This window comes from Sus scrofa, chromosome 7 (assembly GCF_054392235.1).
Source record: "Sus scrofa isolate SSC_HxYL_T2T_F1_AM1 chromosome 7, Sscrofa_HxYL_maternal_Yorkshire_Landrace_v2.0, whole genome shotgun sequence".
Taxonomy (NCBI): domain Eukaryota; kingdom Metazoa; phylum Chordata; class Mammalia; order Artiodactyla; family Suidae; genus Sus; species Sus scrofa.
Window position 1 is genome coordinate 33,602,692 of NC_139389.1, and position 18,369 is coordinate 33,621,060.

At 51.3% G+C, this 18,369-nt stretch overlaps 2 protein-coding genes across 2 annotated transcripts; both read right to left on the reverse strand.

The window, feature by feature from the left end:
- Nucleotides 1-1,434: 1,434 nt before the first annotated feature.
- Nucleotides 1,435-12,739, reverse strand: TAP2 (transporter 2, ATP binding cassette subfamily B member). Its single transcript, NM_001206441.1, is given in 12 exon segments — nt 1,435-1,964; nt 2,331-2,467; nt 2,842-3,001; nt 3,186-3,359; nt 3,920-4,108; nt 5,122-5,250; nt 5,396-5,593; nt 8,211-8,416; nt 8,672-8,802; nt 11,471-11,585; nt 11,673-12,173; nt 12,593-12,739. Coding segments are annotated over 11 exon segments (2,181 nt in total). The 5' UTR covers nt 12,166-12,173; nt 12,593-12,739; the 3' UTR covers nt 1,435-1,715.
- A 1,591-nt stretch (nt 12,740-14,330) lies between these two features.
- Nucleotides 14,331-17,541, reverse strand: PSMB8 (proteasome 20S subunit beta 8). Its single transcript, NM_213935.2, is given in 6 exon segments — nt 14,331-14,667; nt 14,913-15,117; nt 15,488-15,617; nt 16,051-16,162; nt 16,333-16,480; nt 17,262-17,541. Coding segments are annotated over 6 exon segments (831 nt in total). The 5' UTR covers nt 17,409-17,541; the 3' UTR covers nt 14,331-14,578.
- Nucleotides 17,542-18,369: the final 828 nt, after the last annotated feature.

Consider the following 18,369-nt stretch of genomic DNA (forward strand, 5'->3'; position numbering starts at 1 on the left):
GCAGGATGAAGCAAAGGTTTATCTGCCTAAGAAACTCCCTACTCTGGCCTGACCCTGCTCCCAACAGTTTCCAGGAAGAAAAAAAAAAATCCAAGACCACAAAAGTTCTGGCTAGATCATCGCTAGCCTGGAAAGTACCTGCTACTTCTGGGTAAGTGACGGTTTCAGCTTCTTAAAATAGGCATCTTCAAAGGCAAGAACCTTCCAGGAATGAGTAATGTGTACAGCTTTGGATTTTCAGTGGTTTGCATGGAAGGAAGGATTGGAATGAGGACAGAGGAGGGAGATTTATTCATTTATCCAGCAAACATTTATGAATCATCCATTATGAACAGAGCCCTGTGTCAGGTAGCAGATATAAAGCTTAATATGACATACAGCCTCCCCTGCAGGAGCTCATGGTCAAGTGGAAGGACAGAGGTCTATGGGGGGGGGGTGGAGAGTCCAAGAGGGACTGTGAAAGAGATAAGCCCCAGGAGCAGAGCAATGGGAGCACATGCGAGGGGCACCTTCTCCAGACTGAAGAGGGAAGGGAAGGTTTCCTGGAAGACCTCACCCCTGAGTTGAATCTTAAAGAACTGGGGAAAATGGCAGGCCACACCCCATGCCGAGGCACAGAGGCATCAGGAGGGCAGGAAGTTTGTCATGGATGGAGGTGAATCCAACAAGAGAGGGTGATCCAAACGGGCTAGAAGAACCTGTGTCTCTGAGGAAGATCTGAAAGCGGCGAAGACACTAGAAGGATTTTACAGGAGTGACATTGCCCTAGGTGTCTTCTAGAAAGAAAAATGACTTCCTGAAGAGTGAAGAATGGCTGGAAGAGGGGAACCAATGTAGGGGAACCTCCTTGGAGATGAGAGCATCTAACACTATGACTGAAAGTTGTTAACAGGGCTAGAGGGAAGAGATGAGATTCAGAGCTAGAAGTAAAAGGGTCTGACTTGATCTCATTATAAAGCAGATTATGACACAAGATGGGTTGTAATTTATTGGTTGAGAGTGAAGACTCTGGGGTCAAGCTTGGATTCAAATTCAAATTCCACCACTGTATAACCTTTGGAAAGTGATTTAATCTCTTAGAGATTCAGTTTTCTCATCCATAAAATGGGGATGACAACTAACCTCAAATATATGATGAGAATAAGGATTAAAAATGATAATATATGACAAACTGCTTAGCATAGTTCCTACTCATATTAAAACTCTATAAACCAGCTATTATCTATGTTCTACTAATACTGTTAATTAGGGAACTGCGCTCCAGCCCTCCATACCCTAACTCCCCCCTAAACCTCAGACCCTGATGGGAATGGGAAAGGATACTGAAAGGCAATCTCATGAATATTTAAGTCATACTAGTTAATATGTATCTCAAAGAACAATGAAGACAGGAAGACAGCCAGCAAAATGGTAACCATCTTTACCTCTGGGATGTGAAATAGCGGCTAGTTTTACTTTTCTTCTTCCAACTTGTCTATACTGTCTAAATTTTCCATATGAATGTGTGCTATTTATATAATAAGCAAAAAATATTTTAAAATATATTTGTTATGCCACAATACACTTCTCAGCACCAAAGTTCTGTTCATCAAGTAAATGAGTTTCTTGGATAGAGACAGCAACCTCCCCACCCCCACTCCCCGTGCGCTAACAAAAGTATCCTCCGTCTAAACCTCCATCGTGCCTCCAGCTCCAAAAGCAGCTCCCGGGGAAAGTCAAAGCAGGAGCTCCTCTGGGTCACTGAGATGGCCCTGGGAAGAGGGCAGTGTCTCTGGGGTGCCCCCCTCCGGCCTCTGGTTCTGCCGCACCAGGTAGGAGTAGAGGTCCTCCCCCTCCATGAGCTGCGCATGCTCCTGCAGCTCTCCCTGCTTGAGCACCAGGATCTGGTCCGCGTTCTGAACCGTATGCAACCTGTGCGCGATCACCAGCACCGTCCGGTTCCCGTGGGATTTCCAGTCCTGCAGCTAAAGGGGGAGGACCGCCATGCCTCAGAAAGCTAGGAATGGGATGGACACCACAGCCCAACTGGGCACCATCTCTTTTGACTTAGGGCGAAAAAGGCATGAAACACGAGAAGGTGGCCCAGAGCCCGAGGGAGGGTGTGCACTGCGCTTCTCCCACAGCGGGGCCACGGCAGCTGGAGGAGGAGGAGGAGGGAGCCGGGAGGAAGCCGGGATGTCCGCACACCACTCTATCCTCCAATCCTGCCCCACTCCGAGAAGGCGCAGGTGTTCGTTCCACTAGAGGCCCATTCGTCCTCCCACTGCCCCATTCTGCACCGGCTGACCCCGCGGGGCCGCGTCCCCTGCCCCGCCCTGCGCGGTACCCACCGCCTGCTCGCTCTCCGCGTCCAGGGCACTGGTGGCCTCGTCCAGGATGAGGACTCGTGGGTCCCGCACGAGGGCCCGGGCAATGGCCAGACGCTGCTTCTGTCCCACAGCCAGCTGGTTCCCTTTCTCCCCCACATCTATGGAAACCGAGAAACATCTATCCTCAGACACAAGTGATCACGACAGGAACAAGGGCACAAGTGGTATGTCCACAGGCTCGGGTCCGGAAGATGAGGGCCCGGTTCCGGGAGGGAGGTGAGGAGGGAGACTCAGGCGGAGAGGGAGGAAGCACCACTTCCCGCCTGCTCTCGGGGAACAAAGGCACCTGAGCGGACAGTAGGCTAAAGAACTCCTTCCTGATGGTGGGCGAGGAGGGGAGATGGGAGGTAAGGAAAGGAAACCGCGAACAGCGAGTTACAGGGACAAGACCCTCCCCGCACCCCCACCCCCACCCCCGCCCCGCACCCCGCTCGGCCGAATAAGCTCCAGGTTCTCCTTTGGCTGCAGGTACCTGTGTAGAGTCCGTGCTCCATTTCGTTTATGAACTCCTCTGCCCTGGCAGCCCGGGCAGCGGCCATCACCTTCTCATCGCTGCAGCTCTTCAGCCCATAAGCAATGTTGTCCCTCACAGACCCCGAGAACAGCACAGGCTCCTGCCCGACCAAAACCACCTGCCGAGGCGGTGGGAACACAGACCATGGGGAAACCCGCAGGGCAAGGACCCTCCCTGGCACCTCGCCTGCCTGCCTGCCTCCGAATGGACTCCCTGTGCTGCTTCCCGCTGCTTCCTCTCAGGCTCTCTGCGACCGGCCTTCTTCTCTCCCATCTCCGGTCCCCTCCTTCCTCCCCGCCCACCTGTTGGTGCAGGTAGTGATGCTCATAGGCGGAGACGGGCTCCTCGTCCAGCAGCACCTGCCCCTCGGTGGGCTGGTACAGGTTCTGCAGCAGGGCAGCCACGGTGCTCTTCCCAGACCCATTGGGCCCCACCAGAGCGGTCATCTGACCAGGATGTAGGGTGAATGTGAGACCCTAGAAAAGTCAGAAGGAGTTAGGGGCCTGCCTCCTCTCCCTTAAGACCCTTCCCCTTTTGTTCTCCTTTTTTTTTTTTTTTTTTTGGCCACGCCCACTGCCTGCAGAGGTTCCTGGGCCAAGGACAGAACCGCCACCACAGCAGGGACCGAACCAGAGCAGGCGTAACGAATCTTTAACCTGCTGAGCCACCAGGAAACTCCCCCCTCCCCTTTTCTTTTTTCTTTTCTTTCTTTTTTTTTGGGGGGGCGGGCTTTTTAGTGCCATACTGCAGAGTTTGGAGTTCCCAGACTAGGGGTCAAATCAGAGCTGTAGCCGATGGCCAGAGCTCACAGCAACGCAGGATCCTTAAACCACTGAATAAGACCAAGCATTGAACCTGTGTCCTCAAGGATACCAGTCGGATTCATTAACCACTGAGCCACCACAGGAACTCCCCACCTCCCCTTTTCTATCAGAGTAAGATCAGCTTCTCAGAGGTAAATCATCACAGTCCATGATGCCTGGTCACACAGGGAGCCAGGGGCCCAGGTCCCCTCCCTGTGGCCCATGGCGAGCACCTTGAGCACAGGCTGGTCAGGGCAGTTAGGATATGCAAAGGAGACGCCTTGGAATTTCACCACCCCCTTCAGAGTGGAAGGGGCCAATGTCCCAGGTGGAGGCAGATCTGGCTGTCTGTCCAGGTAGTAGAAAACCTTCTCTGCAGCCCCCACGTTGCTCAGCATATCCCCAAACACGTATACCAGGGTCTGGAAAACAGGAACGCAGGGGTCAGCCAATCAGAGGCATCTCCCCAGAAAACCTACCTCTCACCTCCTCATGCACTCCCTCCCCCACGCCGCCCCTGCCGTGCCTCTCCCTCATCTGAAAAGATTCCCCACCTTTAAATGTGCAATGCAGATGGAATTTAACATCAGCCCCAATCCCCCATTACTCCAATTTGCAACATAAAGGAAGGAGACATCCACACTCCTCCCACACAGTGTTCCTCCCACCCCACACCTGTCTAGGGACTGGTCCCTGTGACCCCTACACAGTTCTGCCTGATGAGACAGGGGACTCCTTAAAGGCAGGCGTTGTGCCCACCTCATCTTTGTAGCCCCCCGAGTTCCTCCCCTGCAGCTCTCCAACATAACCATGTTTAACAAATGTCCATGAAAATTATCGAATAAAGCCCAAGATGCAGGAACTAATTATTTTTGGAACCTGGTAATTACAGGCAAGGAGCTGAATGCTCATTCTGCCTTTCTTCATCAAACTGCACCCCTGGGAACCACACAGTAGATGAGGAGACGTCTCCCTTGAGAGATGAACCCCCGCTAATGAAGGAGGGAATGGCGAGGCCCCCACAGATGAGAGAGAGAGAGATCGACTCAGTGTATACACTTCTACTACCTCTATGAGACACGCGGAAATTTGACCACTGACTGATGACGCTACTGTTAACTTTTCTGGTGTGATCATGGCTTTGTGGTTATATATTTTAATGTTTGCATTTAGGGATACATATTTATAAATGAAACCATTTCTTGGATTTGCTTCAAAATAACATGGGTGAGGGGAAGTGGATAGGTTTAAGATGGATTAAGATTGGCCATCAGTTGATAATTGTTAAAACAGATGCTAAGTACATGGGGGTTCATTATAGCTTTTTTTTTTTTTTTTTTTGGCCTATGTTTGAAATTCTCAATAACCAATAAGTTGGGGTTATTTCAGCGTTTTTTTAAAGGGAAAAAGACAGCCTGCACAGATCCCAACTCACGTGCACATAGGAGCCCATGTTTTCCTGGTAGAGCAGAAAGGAGAGCAGCCCACCCTGGGTGAGGTCCCCAGCCAGGATCTGCTGCAGCCCACAGCTCAGCAACAGCACCTTCATTGCCAAGTTCAGCATCTGGAGGGAGAAGAAAGGGGAGCCTGAGAACCTTCCATTCCCTGCCCTCCCTGCCAGTAAGCGGCAAGGACCCCAGGAGCAGCTGGAGGACCAGGACCCCTACTTTCCCTTGCCCCTCCCTGGGCCCTTCCCCGAGCTTCCTCACCCTCCTTAAGAGCAGGTAGAGGGCCTGTTCCAGGTCTCTTCGCCACCACAGCTGCCGGCATCGTTCCAGGGCCTCCTTATAGCGACAGACTTCTTCCTCCTCGGCCCCAAAACTGCGCACAGTCTGCAGGTCTCCCACAGCCTCCCGCACCACCTGCCCTGCTCTCGCCACTGCATCCTGGATCTCTCGAAGCACTGCCTGGGAAAACGGGGCAGAGGATGGAAGGGGTGACTTTGGCAGGAGAGAAAAGACCCCCATGTCTCATTCCAGGCCTTAGGATGCTCCCTCAATCTACCTGGAAATACTAAACCCTCTTCTTTCCTGTTTCCTTACATTTCTTTCCAGAAAAGATCATGACAGTGAAGGAAGGAGGGAACGAGACATTACTGAGCTCTCAGTACTAGGGAGTGGAGGATACAGACCGACTTTTTTTTAACCTTCATTTGAGGTGATTCACACCAACCCCAGGATCTGAATGAAGAATGAAGGGGTAGTTTTCCCAAGGAGCCACAGCTGATTAACAGAAGGTGGAGCTCCAACTCAAAATGGACCAAAGACCTAAATGTAAGTGCTAAAACCATAACACTCTGAGAAGAAAACATGGGGGGAAAGATTCACGAGACTAGACTGGCATTGATTTCTTGAATGTGACACCAAAGCACCCCCCCCCCAAAAATAGGTACACTGAACTTCATCAAAATTAAAAATAGTTGTGCATCAAAGGACTTTGTTTATCCATAGAGTGAAAAGGAAAACCAGAGAATAGAAGGAAACATTTGCAGATCATATATGAGATAAAAGGTTGATACCTAGATTAACATAAAGAATTCCTACAAGCCAGTAATTTAAAAACAACCAATTTTAAAATGAGCAAAGAACTTGAGTAGATATTTCTCCAAAAACTATATTAAAATGGTCAATAAACATATGAAAAGACGCTCCATGTCACTGATCATTGGGGAAAAGTTAATCAAAGCCTTAATGAAATACCTCACAACCCTTAGGACAGCTTTATTTTTAAAAGTGGTATAACATGATGGAGGATAATGTGAGAAAAAGAATGTTGTGTGTGTGTGTGTGTGTGTGTGTGCGTGTGAGTGAGTGACTGGGTCACTTTGCTGTATCACAGAAATTGACAGAACAATGTATATCACCTATAATAGAAAACATAAAAACTAAAAAAAAGTAGTATAAATATACCATGGAATGTTATTCAGCCATAAAAAGAAGGAAGTCTTGCCATTTTCAACCACACGGATGGACCTTGAGAGCATTCTTCTAAGTGAAATAAGTCAGACAGAGAAAGACAAAAACTGTATGATTCATTTATATGTGAAATCGAAAAAAAGAAGACAAAGCAAAAAAAAAAAAATCAAACTTGTAGAACATCATTACCAGAGGGGAGGGGAGAGGGTGGGGGAATCGGAGAAGGTGGTCAAAAGGTACAAACTTCCAGTTATAAGATCAATAAGGACTAGGGAGATACTAAAAATAATAAGTAGAATTTTTAAACAACAGAAGCTATGTATTGATGAGAAGGTGAGAGAAACCCTTGTGTACCGCTGGCAGGAATGTAAAATGCTGCAGCTACTGCGGAAAACAATGTGACAGCTCTTCAAAAAATTAAAAATAGAATTAACAAACGATACAGCACTTCTACTTCTGGGTTTACACTTGAAGGAACTGAAATTGAGGCTTGAAGAAATATCTGTACACCCATGTGCACAGCAGCATTATGCATAAGAGTCAAAAGGTGGACAGAGCCCCAGCATCCATCAACAGACAAGGAGACAAGCCAAAAAGTGATATACACATATAATGTAATACGATTCAGCTTTACAAAGGAAGGAGATCCCGACAAGGGCTATACCATGGAAGCCATTATGCTAAGTGAAAGAAGCCAGTCAGAAAAAGCCCGGCTAACATGGACCTAAAGTAATTAAACTCAGAGAGACAGAAATCAGAAGGTGGTGGCCAGGGGCTGGGGGGAGGGGGAAATGGGGACCTTGCCCATGTTTAGTGGGTACCATGCTTCAGTCAGGGATGATACGAGAAAAGTTCTGGAGATGGAGAATGGTGACAGGTGCAAAACAGGATATTTAATGCCACTAAAATGGCACACGTAAAAGTGGTTTTAAAAACTGTCAATTTTATGTTATGTATACTTTATCACAATTTTTTAAAACTAGAGAGAGGAGGTAGAGCTGACATTCAGACTCAGGACTTAACTGCTGGCAGGGAATATTCTCTATGCTCCCCTCAAAGTCCTTCTGCTGAAGTAAAGGAAAAACTCTATTTTAAACCCTCTGGAATGGCTTTTTTTTTTTTTTTTTTTGGCTTCTTAGGCCAGCACCCAGGCACATGGAAGTTCCCAGGCTAAGAATCGAATCAGAGCTGCAGCTGCCAGCCACAGCCACAGCCACAGCCACAGCCACATGGGATCCGAGCCACATCTGCGACCTACACCACAGCTCAGGGCAACACCGGATGCTTGACCCACTGAGAGAGGCCAGAGATCAAACCCACGTCCTCAGGGATACTAGTTGGGTTCATTACCACTGAGCCATAGTGGGAACTCCTAAGATGGCATCTTTAATCTTTTCTGGGGAAGATGGGTATAGACAGCTTTGCAAATCTGATGAGAAGATTATTCTCTCCCCATAAAATGTGGTCTCCTTCTCTCTCTCCCCCCTCCTCCTCCCCCTCCCCTCCCCCTCTCCCCCTCCCTCTCCCCGTCAGGGGTCGTGGGCCTTCTGAAGCCTGCCAGAACTGCTGCCTTTATTCCCCTGGGGGGTTCGCCAGCATCCACACTTACCAGATGGCGGGCATTGTACACCTTCTCAGCCGCTATCGTGAGAGGCATCTGGAGCAGAGAGAGGAGGGTGAGTCGAGGCGACAAGCTGAGCATGAAGCCGAAGAGTCCCAGCACCTTGACCAGGCTGCGCAAGAGCACGTTGGCATTCAGAGGAAGCCAGAGACTCATCAGTTTGGTGTCCGAGCTCAGCCGTGAATTCAGCTCCCCTGGGAGGGAAAGAGCAGGTGTGGAAGCTGCGTGTTGCAATGCAAACCCTGCTCACTCCTGACCTCCCGACCTCCCGACCTCCCGCAGCCCCCTTCTCCCTTGCAGAGAGACAGGTGGGGGCGGCTGCCTCGCTACATTGTCCCAAATGAGAGAAAAGTAGCTCCAGGCCCTGGTGCCAGGGATGCAGGCAGGACAGGGGAGCCGAGGGGCAGGGCAGGTGCAGGGGATCCCCAGCCCTGGACCCCAGGCCCCACCTGTCTTAGTCTCCTGGAAGAAAGCCAGGTCCTGGTGCAGGAGGGAGGAGAAAAGCTGCTCCCGGACACGCAGGTTGATCCTGGACATGACGAGGGTGAAGGCGCTTCCCCGGCAGCCAGCGGACAGTGAGCTACAGGGAGGGAGGGGGCGGAGGACCAAGCGGACAGAGATGCAGGGGGGAGGGAGGGAGGGAGAGAAGCAGAGGAGAAAAGCAGAGAATGAAAAGAAATAGAAAGTTGGGGGGTGGAGGGGATGCATACCACCAGAGGCAGAAGAGAAACAGGTAAGAGAGAGGGAGACAGGCGGGGCAGGAATAAACAGAGGAAGAAAAAAGAGGACACGGTGAGCCAGCTGTGAGAACAAAATTCTAACTATAACCAGTATTGATGGGGCTCACTCTGCGCTAGACACAAGCGAACAGTATGATGGGGTGGAAAGATGCTGCGAAGATGCTTCTGACCTGGCCTCCCTCAGGGCCATCCCTCTGCCCTCCCCTGGGTCTTGCTCCCTTTCCTCCCTGCCCCCAATACTCTTCTTCCTATTTCTGTACACCTTTCCTATTTATTTATTTATTGTGTGGGGCCGCACCTGCAGCATATGGAGGTTCCCAGGCTAGGGGTCAAATCAGAGCTTCAGCTGCTGGCCTACGCCACAGTCATAGCAACTCGGGATCTAAGCCCCATCTGCCACCAACACCACAGCTCACGGCAATAACGGATCGTTAACCCACTGAGCAAGGCTAGTATCCTCATGGATACTAGCCAGGTTCTTAACCCCTGAGCCACAATGGAAACTCCTCCCACAGACTTTTTTGTGGGACCTGCAGCAATGAACTCCTGGCCCTCCCACTCTCCAGAGCCCTGGGATCATGCTGTTCCCCCTCCCTCCCTGCCGCCCCCATTGTCCTTGGGGGTGAGGAATTCCTCTTAGACCACACACATGTTTGCAGTAAAACATAAAGGAAAAAAGGTAAATGCACAGAGGCAGGAATTTTACAAAACAGGGCTTCTAATACAAATCAGACATAAAATGATGAGGTTTGGACTTTGGCGATGACAGTGAGAATGGAGAGAAAGGAGCCAGAGGAGCACATGTGGAGTGTGGAAAACACCAGGGCTACTGTTTGAACATGAGAAAGGCCTTGTCGGTGCAGTGCTTGGAGCCTAGGATATGGATGGGCTCGTGAATGGGAATAAGAAGAGGGAGCACTTTCAAGGAGACCGGGGGGAATGGGATGGATCTGGAACCCTGGGTGTGTGGAGTCCGAGATGACAGTGAGCCGTCCAATGGGAACGTGAAGGGGGCCACTGGATTACAAGACTGGAGCTGGGCAAGGAGATGCGCATCTGGGACTCACCTGCAGAGGGGAGCTGAGTAAGCTCAAGAGCAAAAACGGTCTTAAAGATCAGCAAACCGAGTCATGAGAAAAGTCCATAATTAAGGGTTCAGTGGAGAATGGCTCTCCAGGGGAGGTAGAGGGACTGGGAAATAGAGGAAGTTCAAAAGCTACCTGAAGTAAGAGCTCACTCATAAGAGATTGTTCTGATGCCACAAGCAAGCAGGATCCGAGCCGTGTCTGTGACCGACACCACAGTTCCCAGCAACGCCCGATCCTTAACCCACTGATTGAGGCCAGGGATCGAACCCACAACCTCATGGATGCCAGTCGGATTCATTACCGCTGAGCCACAACGGGAACTCCCAGGAAGAAATTCACTTTTGAGAAATCAGTTTCAGCAAAGAGTAGCAAGTATGGAATAATGATTGGGTTTTGAGGGATTCTAAATGAAGTAGGACCATAACAAAGGAGAGAATCAAGCCCCCAGCTGATATTAGGGTAATGCTAGTGAAGCACTTGCACAACCCTGAGAATAAGCTTTCTTTAGATTTCTCACCCCAGGTGTCTCACTCACCCCATCCTAGTACCAGCCCTATCAAGTCACTTGTTAGTGAGTGAGTTAGTCTGTAGACAGCAGACCCCTGGGTAGGTCTAAAAAGAGAGGGGAAAGCAATAAAGTGGAAAAGAGTAAAGACGCTGAAAAGGAAGGTGACAAGCCTCAGAATAAGATCTTCCAGAACTGACAAGACGAATTAGGGAAGAAGGGTCAAGAGGAAGAAACATGTTCATTCTGACAACAGGATAACTGTGGGGAAAAAAAATACAGGGTGAGAGGTGGGAGACAGAAAAGAGAAATGGAAGTTTGCGCAGATAAAAATGTTGAGAAGCTGGCGTTCCCGTCATGGCACAGTGGAAATGAATCCGACTAGGAATCATGAGGTTGCGGGTTCGATCCCTGGCCTTGCTCAGTGGGTTAAGGATCCCTCATTGCCATGAGCTGTAGTATAGGTCACAGAGGAGGCTCAGATGGTGTTGCTGTGGCTGTGGTGTATGTACACCGGCAGCTGTAGCTCCGACTGGACCCCTAGCCTGGGAACCTCCACATGCCACGGGTGCGGCCCTAAAAAGCAAATAAATAAATAAATAAATAAAAATTTTTAAATTTTAAAAATTTGTTGAGAGGCAACCGAGGGACATTCTGTTTGACATACAGACACATTTTGTTCTAGATCACTCATATCTGTAGCAATGATATAATATAAACTTTGAAGATGTTGGCGCTACTTGGTGAATGAAGGAATAAATGAATGGATGTATGAAACAGACTGGCGAATGAGTAAACACATGCAGATTTTAGTTTAAGTATTTTGTGCCTTGTGCACAAAATGGTCTGAAAACAGAGTTAGGAAAGTGAGGGCCCCTGTCAACACCTGGAGCCAGCAAATCACCCATCACCTACCTCCCAACAGAGAAAAGACTCATGAACAAGATGGCGCTGACAAAGGCATCAGGGTCAAAATCACCCCCCAGGATGTCAATCACGAGGCCAGAATAGTAAGGGATTAGTGTCTCACCTGCAAGAGACATGAGGACCACAGTGAATGGGCTGCTGCCAAGGGCCTTTTCCCACCTCCAATTCACTGCGCCCTCTCCTGACTCACCCAACACGGCAAGGACAAGAAAGAAGAAGGCAGCAGCCAGGAAAGGCCAGTCCGGCCAGGAGAGCTTCAGCAACCTCCACATCAAAGCTCTGTTGTTCTCCTGGTCCTCCTTCTTCTCCTGGGCTCCTGGAGGGCTCAGCACAGCCCACACTGCCCAGCTGAGCCCCGCAGCCCCGGACCCCAGCAGCAGCCAGCTCCAAGGGGCTGAAGCCACTCTGGCTGGGGGAGCACTCAAGGCTCCTGGGACCAGGGCCCTCAAGGAGAGAAAGAAGGGGATCACCAGGCAGAGGGGGCACAGCAGTGTCCGCACATATCCCAGCAGCCCTCCCAGCCTCAGCAGCCACCAAAGCCCTCCAAGTCGCAAGATGCCCTCCAGCCACAGGCCTGGAAGCCCTCGAGGAAGCACGGCCGCCAGAGGTCCCTGCAGCAGCCAGAGTAAGGCCGAGTCCGCCAGCAGCAGGGCGGCCCAGGGTCTCAGGTCAGGGAGCCGCATGGCGAGGTCTGTGGGGAGAAGGGGAGAAGTGCCAGGGGTGGAGTCCCAGTCCTCGGCGCTACCCCCGCCCCCATTCCCACTCCTCCCAACGCGCCCATGGGCTTCCCACTCGATTTACCCAACCCTACCGAGTACCCTGTGCTCCCTCCTAGGACCCAAGGCATTCGGCCTGACCGAAGGCGCTGGGAAGCCTGACCACCTGCAGCCTCATCTTAAAAAAAAAAAAAAGTCCCATTACCCTCCCCCCAACCCCCGCCCCACTCCTCTGCCAGCCGCCGCCGTGTTCCAGCGGGCGGCCGGGCGGTCCCTGCCTCGCTCCCTCTCTTCCCCCGGACCTTAGGGACAGGAATCACCGTACACCGAGCCGGGGAGGCGGTAGGTGGGCTGCGTCCCCTTAGCGCTCTAGACTTCCACCCGCCCCACTCACCAGCGGCGGCTTCTGCGATGCAGCTCCAGGGATCTTGCCTTTAAGTGCGGAGGGCTGAGCTCGGAGGGCTGAGCTCGGAACCCCCTCGCACTGTCTCAACGTTGTCTCCCCTCGATCTGCGGGCGATGCTCTCAGGGCCGGGGCGTCCCGGCTCCCCGCGCCTTTCGCTTTCGCTTCCCCAGCGCGTGCCTTGTTCTGGGCCCGGTGGCCAGCAGGGGGCGCGCGACACCGCAGACCCAGGGACACGCCCAAGTCCCGCTCCACTTGCCAGGCCCGGGCTTAAATCGCCCACTCTCAGCAGCAGTTACTCTATCATAGGAAACGGTTGCATTTCTTAAATTGCCACTAAGAAAATTGCCACGAAATAGTTGGAGAACCCCTGGATTTTCTTACCTCAAGTTCTCTTTGCCCCAGCCCTGAACCTGTTTTGAGAACTGCTCTCTTTTCTTATTGAAGCTCCAGTTGTAGGCTCTTGAGGTAGAAAAAACAGAGCCAGATCCCGAGCAAGAAACACACAGAATTTCTCCTAAATAGAAGCCGCAACTGCTCCTACCAGGACCTACCATGGGTTTCAACTTACAGATTTTGAGCTGAGAAGGCCTCACCCCGTGTCGTCTTCTATCTTTGTCAACAGCTCCTGAGCAGAGAATGTGTCAGACACCTCTAAATTGATGCTCCAAATTAAGCTGGGAGCATTGTCGGCACATAAAGGAAGGGGACTTTGTTTCTTGGTCTATTTTAACACTGAGTAGCACAGGAATCCGGTTTCCATGGGTCCTGCCTGATCCAGGGCCTGTCTATGGACTGTGAAGCTTGCTTTATTCCAGAAATAACAATTCAGGTTGAAACTACCTCCCAGACTCAAAATAACCCTCAAGGGAGGATCACTTGGAGTCCAGTGGATTCCAGTCCATCTTTTTGAAAGGTCATTGGCGTGACGAGGAGTGAGTCACTTCAAATTTAAAGTGGCGAGGGGGAGATTGAAGTTAGGGAATTACTAAAACTTCTCCAACCCTGTCCATGTGGGGATTTTAAGGATCTCTCTAATGGAAAAGCTCCACGCTCAGCTGCTTCCTACAAGCTCTTCCTTTGAACAACTCTCCTTGGAGCCATGACATTGTCCTGCTCCCTCCTGCAGCTCCAGAGTGACACAGAGGCTCTCGTATGTCTCATCTTTCCCAGCTAGTTACTTTTTCCTCATGTTCCCCACCTCAGCGAGTCCTTCTTATCTCCTCTTCCATTTCAATCACGGTCTTGTCATCTAGCAATTGAGTGTGACACAGCATGAAACTGAACCCCGAATGTCCATCGTTCCACTTCCTATCCAGTCTCTCCACCGTGTTCGAGGTCAGTGGGACCACGGTGGCAATTATTATGGCCCACACGTGAGGTGGAAGCTTTCTCATCCTACTCTACAGCACCAGAAACGGTTGTTCTAAGTGTCCTTCTCCCAGATGCCCAAACCATTCACCACCGACCACCCAAGACGTCTCCAGGCGGAGCTCCCATAGAAAGGACCCTAAACCAAATTAAATTGCTGGTAAATGTGCACAGACAATGAGCCTTCCCGAGGTCTGGAGAGATGAGTATGGAAGGAAAACCCAGGAGAAATATTTGGTGAGGCCCCACTTCTTGGGGGGGGGTGCATATCTCTTCTCAGGAAAAGTCTGAGTGGATTTCCTGCCCCCTCCTCCCAACAATCCCCACCCAACGCCCACTCAGCCACAACACAGAGGCGTGTGTGTAACCGTGTTCTTTTATTGTGCTTAGTGAGATGCCCAGAAGGTTGGGGTTGGGGAGCGGGGGAGGCTCCAGTGAAGCAGAGACTACACAAAAGGATAAACTCCGCCCTGCCTCCCAGGGACCACTGGTTCATTCCCTCTGGGTCACATTAGGCCCCTCTTTCTTCTGCGGCCTGAACTGGTCCAGGTCCCTGAGTAGGCCCGGCTTCCTCAGGAGAGGCCGGCCCAGCTGCCGCCGCCACCCTTACAGACTGGCCTCCCGGTACTGGTGCATCAGGTCACTGACGTCCGTACTCTCCACCTTCACCCACCCATCTTCCTTCATGTGGTACACTGCAAGCAAGGCAGAAAGAACAGGGCGTGACTTTCCCCTTCGGTGAGTTCCTATTATACGTGATGTTCTGTTGACGGGGGCAACAGCAACACGCAATGTCAAAGCCTTTCATGCTGGGACTTCCAATGCCCCTGTTCTGGCTCTGAACACCTGCTCCCTGCCCCTCTGCCTCCTCCACGTCTCCCAATCTCAAACCCCCTCCCCCCACCCGCCAGGATGGGGGCGGGGGGCCTTAGTCTCTTACTATTGACAACGCCTCCAGAATAGCTGTCTCGATGAGTGGCATGAACAATAGCCCTCCGGCCCAGGTCATAGGCCTCTTCAATGCTAAGATCGTACCGATGGCCACTGTCCATGACCCCATAAGCGTAGGTGTTCCCGCTACCAGTGGAGAACATATTTCCCGAGAGCCGAGTCCCATTTTCATCCACATAGTAGAGTCCAGGACCCTATAGGATGTAAGAAGGTTCCAGGTGGGGACTGGAGAGGAAGCTCTTGGTAACGGACAGATTCAAGTGTGAGCCAGGACAAGTGGACGAAAGAATAAGGGTGACCACAGAAACATTTGAACTTTGGGTAACATAGCACTTTGGTAACAATCATAGAACTTTGGGGGGGGGGGACAAACTTGGAATCAGCTATTTTGTCAAAAGGAACAAGTTTATGAAACAGTGGGTCCTCAGCCAGACCCAGAAATTGCCAGTGGACGTGCTGGAACAGTTCTGTAACCAAGGAGTCCACGTGCCACATACCTCGGAGGGGAGGGAGTGAAAGTGTACGATGGGGAAACTGATCTCTCATCCACAGTGGGAGACTCACCTTCTTGTCCCAGCCACAGATCATACTGCCCATGGAGAGGCCCATGCCCCGGTACTGGTACATCATATTGGAGAGCAGTTTGGAGGCTGCGGACACTGAGATACGGTCCCCATTCCGCAGATAGTACAACCTGGGGAGGACAGGGCGGTTCGGTTTGGGAGGGGACTTCGAAGTGGCAGGAGAAGGCTAGCTGGGGGTGCAGACAATGACTGAAGAGCTAAGTATTTGAAAGGAAGGGTTTTGTGGGCTCTAAGGATCAGGGAAAGATTTGGAATGTAAAGTATCTAAGCCACATCGAGAGATCCCAGTGAACCATAAGATCCCACCCAGCACCGATGGTGTCAGTGCTAAATGACTGACAAATTGTCTGGCTTATGGGCAGGAGCACAGGCTGAGATTTGGGAGAGGATTTTCAATCACCAAAAGGCTGTTTTTTGAACTACTTCGTTAGCGCTAAAATGCTACGTTAGCACAGGGGAAGTGAATGAGGAGCAGCAAACTGGAAGACCCAGAATCCGAGATTGAAACCTAGGCTTGGAAGAGAGGTCAGAGGCCTCACCTACCTGCACTCCTTGGCCAGCAGACGCTCCCAATACTGACAGTCCGCCGCACAGCCAGACATGGTGCCAAGCAGGTAAGGGTTAATCTCAATCACCTTGTTCACTCTTAATGTGGCTGGAAGAAGATGGAGTTTTGAGAAAGGAGCAATGACCTCCACACACACACACACAGCTCTCCCTGTATGTCCTAAATCAGCATCTTCTTCCACTTTGGTGCTGATGTCGAACCCGGGCTCAGAGGAGGGCCCGGATGTCCAGACGCTGCCAGCTGGAACACACACTCACCAATGTAACTCCCGGCCGAGGCCCGAGAATCCACCGCCACAATCACTCCGTGCTGGAACTTGAAGGCCAGCGTGGTAGTGCCATGAGCCATCTCAATCTGTACGTTCCTTTCTCCATCCCCACCCAGGGACCGGAGGAATTCAGTGGGCTAGTGAGACAGAAAAGGCAGAGAAAGGGGCACTGGAAACTTCCGAAGCTGGAAGCGCCAGGAAAGGATTTCAGAGACTGTGGGAGTGCAGAGATACACAGAATCAACAATCAATAAGTGAAACGGCTAAGAATCAATCCATCTCAACAAGGAAATGGTTTGAGAGAAGGAAAAGAAGAGGCCATGACACCAACCTTTTTCATTTTCCAGCACAGTCAAAAAGAAAGAAAATGTTACTGTAGGCTAAAAACTTTGGGCCACTATAATGGTTTTTTGTTTTGTTTTTTTTTTTTCATTATATGTCCTTTAACCCTCAGGGAACACATTTTATTAATAGTATCCTGATTTTATGGAAGAGAAGCCCAAGACTTAGACAGGGACTTGATCCAAGGCACACCACAGTGAGTGGCTGAGGCGAGGCTGACCGCTGAAACGCATAGGTTTCTAAGACAATACACAGCCCTTGTATCCTAAGATAGTCCCAAGAGAAAGGCTGCGTGATTTGTGTGTGGTGAAAAAGCTTTCTTGTCTCCGGATGGGAGCCCCCATCTCACCTCTAACTCTCTGCCCTACTCTGCACTTCCTAACCCTCAGGCTGCCAGTCCCCAAGTCCCACGTGGCCTCTGTCCTGGCTCAGGTCCTGGACCCAGGATGTGTCTCTCACCGGGCTAAAGGGTGGTCCGGTCCGCATTTCCCCGCCTTTTAGACAATCTCAAGGCAGACCCTCCATTACTCTGCGCCCTCCTGCCCACCTCCCAGAGAATTTTCTTACAGCCCTGACCTGCATTCCCCGGGGGAGGGCGAGTTCCGGAGATCGCATAGAGAAACTGTAGTGACCAGGGTCCGAGCGCTGCCGGCTTTCCGCGGCTGGGAAAGCCCAGTCTTCCTTCTGCGCTCGGGGGGCTCCGCAAACATCCAGCAGCGCCATGATCGCCTAGCACCGGAGATGCGTCCGCTCTCTCGGAGGAGGAAGTGAAAGCGAAAGCCCTAAGCCTTAAGGGGAGGGAACCAGAATTTTTTCCGCATCCCCCTGCCTTTTCTGAGAAGTGTCCTGTGAGTGTCTGGGGACCAGCAATGTTGTGTCGGGGACAGGCTTTTCTGCTCCGCCCTCATGGAAATTAGGGAAGCAACAGGTGATAGACTGTCAAAAGAAGGAAAGAGAGCAAATGGCTTCGAAAGCCCCCTTGGCGATTAGATTACAGTGAGAGACACTTCCAGGTTGGGGCATCCTCCGGGAACAGTTATGGACCAAGTAGGGGTCGTATCATCAAAAGGCGTAACCTCAACCGGAAAGCTGGAGTCAGCAAGAAATTGCGAATAGTTTCAACTCGGAAATGGGGAAGGGATGTTCAGAGAAGCATCATTTTATACAAGTAGGGAAGAGGTAGGAATGAATAGGTGAGGGCACTGAGTCTTGAGGACAGGTTCTGGGGCGTCCTGCAACAACATACACCTGCAGCATGTGGGGGAAGGGAGCACCGAGGCGAGGGCGCAGCCTCTCAGTCTTTCGACCTAGTCCCTCTTACGACCTCTCCCAGTTCAACGGTCTTCCTAACCCGAAGCCGCCCACAGGACCTGCCCTTTCGGCACGCATCTCCTCAAGTAATTCTCGCTTGACTGAGCGCTGCCGAGTTTAACTTCTCTAAACCCCGCCTCTCCTTGCAACCTGTGCTGGCCTAACCTGCCCAGCAACTGTTGACGTCACGCTACCATGGCCCTACCCGAATGCAAGAGATTTATTGGTCCACCCCACCCACTGCACTAAGACTACCCCGGCAGGTGGCATTGCTGAGCCGGGTGAGCCCGGTGGGAAAGGATCTGGGCAGGCGAGGTGGTGAAGCGTGAGCTCCTCCGCTCCAGTGCTTGCCGCCTGCACTTCCTCTAGCTGC